This window comes from Sinocyclocheilus anshuiensis, unplaced genomic scaffold (genome assembly GCF_001515605.1).
Source record: "Sinocyclocheilus anshuiensis isolate Anshui unplaced genomic scaffold, SAMN03320099.WGS_v1.1 scaffold1549, whole genome shotgun sequence".
NCBI lineage: Eukaryota > Metazoa > Chordata > Actinopteri > Cypriniformes > Cyprinidae > Sinocyclocheilus > Sinocyclocheilus anshuiensis.
In genome coordinates this window covers 608,360-620,246 of record NW_015538373.1, presented here as the reverse complement: position 1 = coordinate 620,246, position 11,887 = coordinate 608,360, and the positions used below count along the sequence as shown (strand labels likewise).

The following is an 11,887-nucleotide window of genomic DNA, read 5'->3' as shown; positions in this document are numbered from 1 at the left end:
TGGTTTTATCAGCTGTTTGGACTCTCATTCTGATGGCACCCATTCGCTGTAATGCTAATGTAATGCTAAATTTCTCAATATTTTTTTTCTGATGTACTTTAAGTCTCAAGTATTTTACATGTGCTTTTGTATGTTAGTCAGCACATCAAAATAAGTGTACTTCTTTAAAGCATGACATAATTTTATTAAAACATGATTTAAAATTAAATTTTAATGTATAACTTTTAATTTGACATTATTACAAAGTGCACTTTCTACTTAAGTGTGTAAAGAAACACATTCAATACAGTTAAGTGCACTTCTTTTTGACAAGGGCCATACTTAATGAAGCTTAACTTCGAACTCTCTGAAGTCTCCAGAGATCTGAAAGAGAAATATCAGAGCAATAATATCTTCCTCTGGACATCCGGCACTTGTGTTAAAGGTCAGGAGCTTCCTGAGATCCGAATGTCCCGTTCTCAGCATTCCGGCCACTCTGTGCTCTTCCAGGATCAATTTCCTGCTCCTCGTTACTGGTGAAACAGCTTTGCCTCACATCTGCAGCTCCTTTGAAAATATCAAGCTTCTTGCTCTTTGCTCCTGAGGTCCCACCGAGCGGTCAAAACACAAACCTGAGTCGATGGAAAACCCATCCCACGTATCTGATCCCTATCTGGCCACAATTCATCAGCACTGGAGTCAGATCGCTCACGCCACCTTCAAGGACTCGATTCCTTCCCAAATAACAGCACTGCAGCAGTTCTCACTCACAGCTGCATAGAGCTGTACAATGACACGCTGGAGGTTTTTGATGATGCTTTGAGGACTGAAGTCTATGACGCAAATCTCTGAAAATGATTTGGAATCAAGAATTATTGCAAATCAATCCAGCGGTGCTTGTGAACCGTGTGTTATTCTCATTCCTACCAGACTGACTGATTTACGAGTTATTTGTTGACTACGGATGAGGTGAGCGAAAGTCATGAGGAATAATTAATAGGGATGCACCGATTATGCATTTTCTGTTTTTCATGGCCAACGATGGCCAATTTTATTATAATAAAATGGGTCGATTCTGATACCAGTTGCTGATTTTCTTTTATGAGCAAGTGACTAGAATGTTTAATGTTTAGAGCATGTAATTCTTTCTTACTATCAATGAAATTACTGCAATGCATTTTGTGTACAAGTCCAGAAGACAGATCAGACGGGAAAGAAAAAAAAAAAGTGTGGTGCATCTCTAAAAATTAAACTACAGCTGGCATTAATATAAGAGTTCAGAATGAAAATACTCTCATTTACTCACCCTCATGTCATTCCAAACCGTTGTCTTTTATTTGCTTTTGTTTCACTAAATGTTCCTGTAGTTCTGTTCCTGTGGTTCGATTCCCAGGGAATGCGTGAATTCATGTAATGAATACCTCGAATACAGTATGATTCCCTTTGGATGAAATCATCTGCCAAATGCATAAATGCAAATGTAATGTAATTTTTGGTTTTCGTTGTAATTTTATAGTAATTTTGTTATGTGCTTTCATGTTTTTTTTAATTCAGATTTAATTTATTTTAATCGATTGTTGTTTTAGCACATCTATTTTATTTCAGTTGGCAAGGAAACATTTCTGTTTTTTATTTATGCTTTTTAAGTTGAAGTTGTTCATCTAATATTTATATTTAAGTTAATGTATTTATTTATTTCAGCAACAAACACTTTTTAATAGTTTTAATTTTAGATTAACTTGTTTTAACATTTTATGCACATGTGCAAACAGGATTTAAATGCATTGGCAAATATTTTTTTACTGAATTCAATTTTGGTCTGTTTGTCACGGCAAGCTATCGTAAGACTTCTGAAGACTTACAGTGCATGACGCAATCATATTTTCTTGATGTTTTTTGTCATTTTTGGAGCTTGACACCTCCTGGTCACTCTTTCCTTTTATTGTAAGTTAATGAGCAGTATGAACATTTTGCTAAATATCTGCTTTTTTTTTTAGAGCAAGTCATGAGTGATATGAGAGTAAGTGATGACAGAATGTTCGCTTTGGCTGAACTAAATTAATTTTGACTGCATTTTGTTTGAATCATTGTTTTACGTTTGTGGTTATCTCAGTAACTTTGAGGACTTAAGTGAACTAATAAACACTTGAAACTTGTCAGATATCAGAAAGTTAGATGTACCGCTCTTCCAGTTGAAGTTGGATACATCTGACAATGCCGCTTTTAGTTTGAAGACGTCAAGAACCGTTAGAGAAATCAAAAGAGTGTCAGTATAAAGGGAGCCCGTTTACCTGCTATTTGATGCTTGGAAAAACCTGTTTGAAGCTGAGCAAATGGTTGTCTTTGTCAGGATGTCATTACTCAGCACTGATGTCAGAGTTCGCTACCAGAGCCTAAGGGCACAGATGGAGGCTCAGGAAGAGTCACAACCACCAAATCCATCCACAACCTTTATATATAATCATTAGAATGATTCATATTGTAATCTATTAAATTAGAAAATGGTTATTTTAAATTGGAATAATATTTCACTTTATTACTGTTTGATCAAATAAATGCAGCCTTGGGGAGCAGAAGAGACTTCTTTCAAAACCATTGAAAAATCTTAATTATTCCAAACCTTTGACCGCTGATGTTTATATATTGCATATTATATAATTACAGGATGAGCGTATTATACTATGACACCATATACAGTCTCAAAGAATCAACATACATCAACATTTAATCAGGCCTGTTTTTGCCATTATGATTTTTTGCACTGTAACATTATTTTCATGACCGTTAAATCCAGCCCACAGCTGACCGGTGTGTTGTCCGTGTCTCACAGAGATGTCGGGGACGGGGCCGGACATCTCGCAGGTGCACTGGAAGCAGCAGTGGCTGGAGAATGGGACGCTGTATTTCCACGTGGCTATGAGCAGCTCTGAGCAGCAGTCGCAGGTCACGCAGCCCACCGTCCAGGAACCACCACACGTCCTGCACGAACACATGCACCTGCTGCACATCTCCGTCATGGTAAGGACTGAACACACACACATCTGTACAAAACACAACTAACACCATCACAACTCATCTGGCTCACAGACCATCTGGATTTAGATATTCCAAAAAAACAAAACAAAAATCAACTCAAGTTCAGTTGCTTCCTTCAATTTTTAAGTATAATTTTCACTGCATGCAGACCTCGGAGTGCATATAGTTTCTTGCACTTTGCATACAACTGCAATGGGTTCGTCACACAGTGGTGCTCTGGCAGACCACTACTCTTAGACGAGACTAAGAATGAGAGAAAAATACTCAAAGCAATGATGGCTTAAAGGGTTAGTTCACCCCAAAATGAAAATTCTGTCATTAATTACTCATGTTGTTCCAAACCCGTAAGACCTCCGTTCATCTTCGGAACATAAATTAAGATATTTTTGATGGAATCTGAGAGTTCTCTGACCCTGCATAGACAGCAACGCAACTGAAATGTTCCCAGACTGAAATGTAGCAAGGACAATCGGTAAAACAGTCCCACGTGACATCAGTGGCTCAACTTCAATTTTGCGAAGCTACGAGAATACTTTTTGTGCGCAAAGAATACAAAAATGACGACTTTATTCAACAATTCTTCTCCCCCGAGTTACTGTCTTCTGCCATTTTGGAGAGTATCACTAATGCATACGCACGCTTTACCCTAAGTGTAAACAATGCTGATTACGCCGATTACGTTAATGTGCGCGTTTCCCCCCTAATGTAAATAACACCGATTACGTTCTTGGGTACTTTTCAAAATGGCAGAAGACGTAACTCGGGGGAGAAGAATTGTTAAATAAATTGTTATTTTTATCTTCTTTGCGCATAAAAAAGTATTATCATAGTTTCGCAAAATTGAAGTTGAACCATTGATGTCACATCAACTAACCCTTTAAATTATACCGCATCGTACTTGAAAAATTTATGTAAAGAAATACAAATTATTAAATGAAAAAAAAGACATTTACTTACCTGAATCAAAATGTGTGCTGTATATCCTAGAGTTGCTAGTTGCTATCCAGCCTTCTCGAGTCACTGCTGCAGTCCAGGCACGTTTCTCGGAAATCTGAACACTTATACACAGGAAAATACTGTAAATTCACACTCAATTTTTACAGTGCACTCAAAACAGCATCCACAAGCTTTACATGAGCAGCAGAGGGAAGTGAAAAATAAAGACAAGCAGCTCAATATCCGTTATTGCATGAGAACCAAACCGCAGTTTCCACTTAGCAAAATAAAAAAACACCATGCTCTCCTGTTCTGTATTTTCAGTCAGAAAACATTCTCTGTTTCCTCACAGATGTGTGTATGTAGTCCATAAACTGTCGGCCCCGATAAGTTCAAGACACTGATTTAGTGAATTAGCTGTCTTCCCACTGGTTCCGTCCAGCCCTGACCCTCCTGAATCCCTGAGCCCTGGGCCCCTGGGCTCCTCTCCAAATTGACTTTTTTTATTTTTGATTGGATTTTGTGCAATTCTTCAGTCTCCTCAGCCACTCCCACTGTCCAGTCATCTTCATCCCCTGTCAGTTCCTCTGTTTTGCCTCCTCTCTATATATCTGCCAGACTTGCTGCCCTTTCTCAGCTGGTTCCTCTAAACCCCTCAGCTCACCCTCAGTCAGTGCCATCCTGGAGCTTTGTCTCATTGTGCGTCTCCCAGTCTCCAGCTCTGCCTTGGTGTGAGGAACCCCCGTCGCCGCCTCCAGCATCCGAGGCCTGGATTCCACCTCAGCCCTTCAACCCATCGGCTCTGCCTTGTCTCCTAGCTCCCTCGTCTCCACCGTGGCCCGTCATCCCACTGGCTCCAGTGGGCTACCTTGTCCCTCTGGCTCTGCCTTGGTCAGTTGTCGACCCTCCATCGCTATGGGATTCCACTCCTCTGGCTTCACCTCCCTCTGGCTCAGTCGGGCTCCTCCTCCCCTCCGGCTCCTCCTTGGTCCTCAGTAGAGGTCTTCTACCCTTCAGGCTTCAGGTCGGGTTCAGGTTAATGTTTAACTAATAGCCTTGGGCTTGGGCCAGGTTCGGGTTTGTACCAAAAAAAAAAAAATATATATATATATATAGGCTATATAAATATATATTTTTTGGCATATATAACTTTTGCGCATGTGCTCCTGATCTCGCGTGCTTTTTCTATCATAACACAGTAGACAAAATGAGTGTGATAAAGCAAAAAATGAGTGAGGGGAAACTCATTACAGTGTCAAACAATGCAGGAAAAACTGCACAATGGAGGAATTACGATCTTGTACTTACAAGCAATAAAGAGCTCAGCGGTTACGTGCAGTGTAGGGCTTGCAAAGCTGCCTTGGCCTACGACAGTAAGAAGACAGGTACATCTTCTCTACAGCGACACATTGACCGTGGATGCACTCGTTCAAAAGCAGACTACCTATGGCCGCGTCCCAGCGGAGAGTGTGCTGCCTGATCCCACTTCCATCTCTTGGAGATGTAAGGAAGCTGCAGCCTCAAAACGACAGAAAGTGGTCAAAGAAATATCGGATATTAGTGTTCGGATGACCACTGACATGTGGACTGACGATTACCACAAGAACAGTTTCTTAACAATCACTTGCCACTACATCACTCCAGAGTTTTTGCTTTGAAGCAGAGTCCTTGCTACAGCGACGTTCCCCCCTGAAGAAGCAAAAACCGGTGAGAACATACGGAGAGAATAACAGCGGCAGCTCATTTCTGTACTTGGATTTGATGTTTGTGTTATGAACAAAGTCGTCTTGGTCACTGATCAGGGATCAAACATAATTGCTGCACTCGCACTGTATCATCGGCTGGATTGTCAGGACCATGTTTATAACACAGTACTCAGACGTGCACTTGATTGTGACGAACTACGAGACTGCGCACCAGAGGTCACACAGACTTTGTTGGCAGCAAAGGCGTTCGTAAGATGTGTCAAGCAAACAGGTGTAATAAGCCAGTTAACAACAACTGTCAGACAAATGTCAGACACCAGGTTCAGCACTGTGTTCCTTACATTGGATTCAATTAAAGAGGTATACACTGAGCTTCGTGAAAAACTTGACAAACGCGGAGAAAGCCGAAGAATCGACAGGTGTCTTAAGAGTTACTGCTGGAATTTCTTCGCCCATTCTACCAGGCTCAGAGCGAACTAGAGGGTGACCAGTATCCCACACTTAACCTGGTTGTTTTGTGGCATGAGCAGCTTAAGCGCTTATTCGTGAGCGACATCTCGAATGGCTGAATGGCAAAATCAAAATTGAGACGCTGCATAAACCTGCCATATTTCTATGGCCAAAATTCTGTCAGCTCCGCATGCTGTCTCAACCTGACAGAGAGGATATCCACCAAGAAGCCAGGTTTTGGATAGCCAGCTTTACCCGTGGTGGCGAGCCAGCTGTTGAACCGGCAACTAAAAGAAGCAAGACTGTAGTGGCAGAGTTTGAGGAGTCGATAAACGTGCCCCTGAATTAAACTGTTGATGAAGTTCAGCAATACATCAGCCGCAACCACGACATGGAAGAGGAGCGGGATCTCTTGGGTTGGTGGAAAAACAACAGCAGTTTTCCCATTACTGTCAAGATTGGCCCGTTTTATACTCAGCATCCCTGCAAGTAGTAGCAGCAGCAAGAGAAACTTCAGTGCTGCTGGAATAACTTTTAGTCAGAGGAGGACGGTGCTGTTCTCTTCCTTCACAACTCATGCTGAAAAGGATATATTTGTGTAAATAGTTGTTCAACACTTTCCGCAAACTCTGTTTTGAAGTTAGAAGTTCAATATTCAAGAGGAATTTATGACTGTTGCACCTGTGTTGTTACACAGCAACGTTTCATAATTGGTAACGACGTGCTTTTTCTCTGTTTAAACTGTTGGTTTACACATATTTGTTTACTGATGGATGCATGCAATCCTAAAATACAGCATCTTGCAAAACGTTATGTGTTGTGAGAAACCCATATCGGGTTTGGGTTGTAAATTTAACAGTTCGGGTCGGGTCGGGCCACATCAAATGATCTCGGGTATGGGCCGGGCTCAGGCAGACCTCTAGTTCTCAGTCGCTCCGCCTCCACCGCGGTCTTCCAGATCTCCGCCTCCGCCTCGTGTTGTTTTAGTATCATATTCATGGACATTTAGTTTGTATTCATGTGTTCCTTGGTTTCAGTTCCCGCTTCTCATTTGTTGTCATGGACATTCATTAATCATCACAGGTGTTATTCATTAGTTCCCTCATTTGCCTTGTGTTTATGTTGCTCTGTGTTGATATTAATTTGTTGGTTGTTGTGTTTGACACACTGTCTCGCTTGTGGATTATCTTCTGAGTTATTTATTCAACTTTATTTTGTGCTGTCACCATCTTCGTCTTCTTCTGGACTATACGTGACAGGTCCAATGATACTATTGTATTGCTTTGAAAATAAGACTATGGCAATGGTTTTAGGTGAGATTGGCTATGAATTCTAAGGTTCATTCTCTATATGCACACGTTTCTATGTTAGTTTCATTTCAAAGAGCCACACAGCCTGCCGCAACGAAAGACATATTAAACAATATGTGACCCTGGACCACAAAACCAGTCATAGCCAAAAAACATTGTATTGGTCAAAATGATCGATTTTTCTTTTATGCCAAAAATCATTAGGATATTAAGTAAAGATCATGTTCCATGAAAATATTTTGTACATTTCCTACTGTAAATATATCAAAACTTTTTGATTAGTAATATGCATTGCTAAGAACTTCATTTGGACAACTTTAAAGGCAATTTTCTCAGTATTTAGATTTTTTTTGCACCCTCAGATTCCAGATTTTCAAATAGTCGTATCTCAGCCAAATATTGTCCTATCCTAACAAACCATACATCAATTGAAAACGTATTTATTCAGCTTTCAGATGATGTATAAATCTCAATAATAATATGACCCTTATGACTGGTTTTGTGGTCCAGGGTCACATATGATAAAAATGACGATTTGAATGATTTTTCCAAAATTACTTGTAATATCTAGGGACATCACTTTTTCTCTTTCTCAAACACTCACACAAACAGAAGCTTGTCTTAAACACAAATGGCTTTGATGCTGAAAAACAGCATTACATTTTTCAGCTGAGCTGATACAATTATTATTTTTTTTTTTTTGGTTAAACTAATAACATTGATATTTGTAGAGACGGTACTACCCAGTCCCGCAGAGAGCCTTGGTGGATGTACGTAATATCACGCACTTGAATCAGTGAATCACACTGTTGCCAAATCACTGGCATTAGAACGTAGTTCCCCTTCAGGAACTCGAGATGCGTCGCAAAGCGTTTTGTGAAACAGCGTCTCGTTCCCTCGGGGAACTAGGGTTACATATGTAACCTAGTAACGTTCTCCTTCAGGAACTCGAGCTGCGTCGCAAAACGCAAAACGCTCAGCTAAATAATTGACTGCAGATCTTTCGGTTACTGAACATTGTACATTTAGGACTGATAAATCGTATTTTGAACATGATTGTGATTTCTGAATTATTATGCATAATTGTCTGTCATATTTGCCTGCTGCTTATTTATCCTATGTTTTTTTTTTCCATTTGCGTTATATTGCATTGTAACAAGCCTCCTCAAGTGTTCATGGTTGCAGTTGCCAGATTTCAAGAGTTTAAATCCCCCAATCAGAGCTTTTCTCTTGAATGGATACATTTTCTGCCCATTGTTTTACTTAATTTTACCAATCTGGTAGCTGTGTGCACTCACTCTCTCTGCATTAGGGAAAAAGGGCTGAAGATCTGAAAAGTAAAACAGATGAATACAAATAAAAAATACAACTATTATTATTATTATTATTATTATTATTTATTTAAAAATGATTGTAAGGAAACGTTTTCAGTATGTTATCCATTATAGTAGTTTCTGTAGCCGTTGAGCTTCAGCAGCAGAGTTCAACAGTCAGGTGCAAAATCAGTCCCTGAGCAACAATAAGCATCTACTATAATGCACATCATCTCCAGTGGAGTGTGTTTTCTAGAAGACATTTCACACACACCTTCACACATTTATCCTCAATCCGCCTCCAGAGTCACACACACTGACTGATATCATGTAGATGCGGAAGAACAGAACTGGAGCGGCTAAAAATGAGCATCCATAGAGAGAAGCTCTTCTCCGCTTCATGAAAACAAGGTGTATATGTCTGCGTGCGCGAGCGGCCAGTGGTGCCCTGGCATTTTCAATGAGCATCATTAACTGTAATTCTGTCAAGGCAGTGACAGATTGAAGGTGTTGAGCAGTGCTCTTCTGCCAGCGAGCTGTCGCTCAGCCTCTGTTCACACTCACTTGTTTGTTATCTCAGGTTTGATCCCCTGTTCAGAAGATGAGAGATGACCTGGGGCCCGTTTAAATAAGGAGGTTCAACCAACTCTGAGTTGAAACTCAAACTCTGAATTGACTTACCCTGAGATGGGAAACTCTGAGGTTTCGGGTTCAGAACAGCTAAATTGTGTTAGTTCAGTCGACTCTGAGTAGGTTGACTCTGAGTTTAGCGTGTGCACCACGACTATGAGAAGTCATGATCAATGGAGCTCCGAAATTATGATTCACCATGGCAACAGCACCGACAAAAAGATGTCCGCATACTTCCGAGTCAATAATTAACTTTAATTCTTAATCACTGTTATAATATCAGAGGTAAAAACTGTAAATTATTTAACTGAATTTAATTTTCATGGTATCCCACGGCAAAAAAAAAAAAAAAAATGTAGCAGCCTCTAAAAATGAATTATAAAAACACGATTCAATCAAGGTAAAGCTTTAAGCGTAAAAGTTTCATGGGTGTAGGCTACATGACTTTACAAACCTTTGACATATTAAATATCATTCAGTGTCTATTTTAATGCGCAGCATAGTTTAACACTCTTTTCACATAGGCTTATTAAATATTCTCTAATCAAAAAGAACAACCACACTGGAAATCCTGAAGAAAATTATAATTATTAGGTTACTTCCAGAGGTTGCAGCAAGATGTTATCAAGTGAACATCATTTATCAGATTAGCCTCATTTAAACCGATATCTACAACACTGACCTACCGTCCAGTGAAACTCCTCTTTGACAGATTTGTGCCCAGGAAAAAAATATCAGAAAGACCGTGAGAGCGACGTGCACTTTCCTTATCAGTCTGCATACAGCAGCCTTACTAGTGTGCTCTGCATCTCCAATGTTTTAAAGAAAACTACCATTTAAAATGCTACTGCTCAAGTAAATATGCATGTGAATATGGCAAAAAAAGTGTCTGCATGATGAAAATATGCGCAATGAATGAATACATGCACTGCAAAAAATGCTTTTTCTTAGAATTTTTGTCTTCTTGTTTACAGTCAAAATATCTAAATATTCTTAAATCAATATGCATTTTCTACATAAAAAAGACAAGGTATTTAGTCTTGTTTCCATGGGGGGAAAAATCATTTAAGTGCATTTTTCTTATTTTGCTAATTATCTGCCAGTGGGATAAGAAATTAAAAATATTGTTGTGTCCGTTTGCATTAAGATTATTTTTCTTGTCCTATGGCGGACAATTTTACATGTTTTACATAAAATGCACTTGTTTCCCCCAGGAAACAAGGCTAAATATCATTTTTCATCTATAGAAATTGCATCTTAACGTAAGAATTTTTAGATATTTGTACTTGAAATAAGACAGAAATACTCAGTATAAGTTACCTCTCTTTCAGAAATGGGCTTGACCTACTTTGCTTTCTCGGGTTTGACAAACCTCCCATTCTGAAACTGAAAACCCAGAGTTTCCCTCATTTCAGGGTTAAAATACTCCGAGTTTTCACTTAACCTCCTTTCTGAAATGGGCCCCTGGTGGATGATTTAGGTTGCGGTTTTGCATTACAGCAAAAGAGTATTTATCAACTGATGGTCAGTAAATGTTTAGACTGGCACACTTGTAGTTTTTTGTTGTTATTGTCATGCACACTGTTGAGAATATTCCATTTGCTACAATTTCATTATTGTAGCACTAGGGTATGCAGTTTCTGTGGTACTAATGTCATCTAGCGGAACTACAGAAATAAACTATTTTTTAAACAACCTTTGCAAACGGCCCTTTCATGCACCATGCTTCCCCCAACTCAAGCATCACAAACAGCTCTTACAGGACTATAAAAGTGAAGGCATGTCCCAACAGTTAAAAGTAGACTACTTTTAATTAAAGGCATATTAGAAATACTTGTAACTTGATGTTTAGCTTACCTAAACATAAATAAATAAAAAATCTGGGGAAAAATGTCCTGTCCTACCTTTTACACAAACTCACCACCATTATCATTCAAAACTTGAGGGTCGGTATGATTTTTGATGAACAGAAAGTTTAAAAGAAAATATTTTTTTGAAATAGAAACATTTTGTAACTTTAGAAATGTATTTTCCATCACTTTTGATCAATTCAATATGGAAGCCCGTCTCCAAAATTAAAATAAATGAATAAAAAGGTAATTTATATTTGTTATGTAATATTTATATATATATGTGGACATTCGACCGAGACTGCCTTGCTTATATATATATAATAGATCTCTAAATAAAAATGTAATTGTGACTTTTTATCTCACAATTCAGACTTTTACTCACAATTGCGAGTTTATATCTCTCAATAATAACTTTTCTTCTTAGAATTGCGAGTTTATGTTTTGCATTTCTCCATTTATATCTAAACAAGTCAGAATTGCAAGCTAAAAAGTCACAATTACATTTATTTATAATCCTCTGGTGGAATAATTCCATAATTGAATGTGTATTTTCAAGTAAAAGTTATTTTTTTAAATAAATCTGATGACAAACATTTGAACAATAGCGATTTCCTGAATCAATTGTATTTTTTATTTAATTATATATGTTCGAAAGCGTCTCCAATACTGATATC

General features: G+C 38.7%; 1 protein-coding gene across 1 annotated transcript in view; it reads left to right on the top strand.

Annotated features, from left to right (window-relative positions):
* The window catches only part of LOC107683760 (astrotactin-2-like), a 496,105-nt gene that overhangs the window by 99,739 nt on the left and 384,479 nt on the right, over positions 1-11,887 (top strand). The window contains 1 exon segment of the mRNA XM_016479817.1: positions 2,810-2,997. Within this exon segment, the coding sequence (XP_016335303.1) occupies positions 2,810-2,997 (188 nt within the window).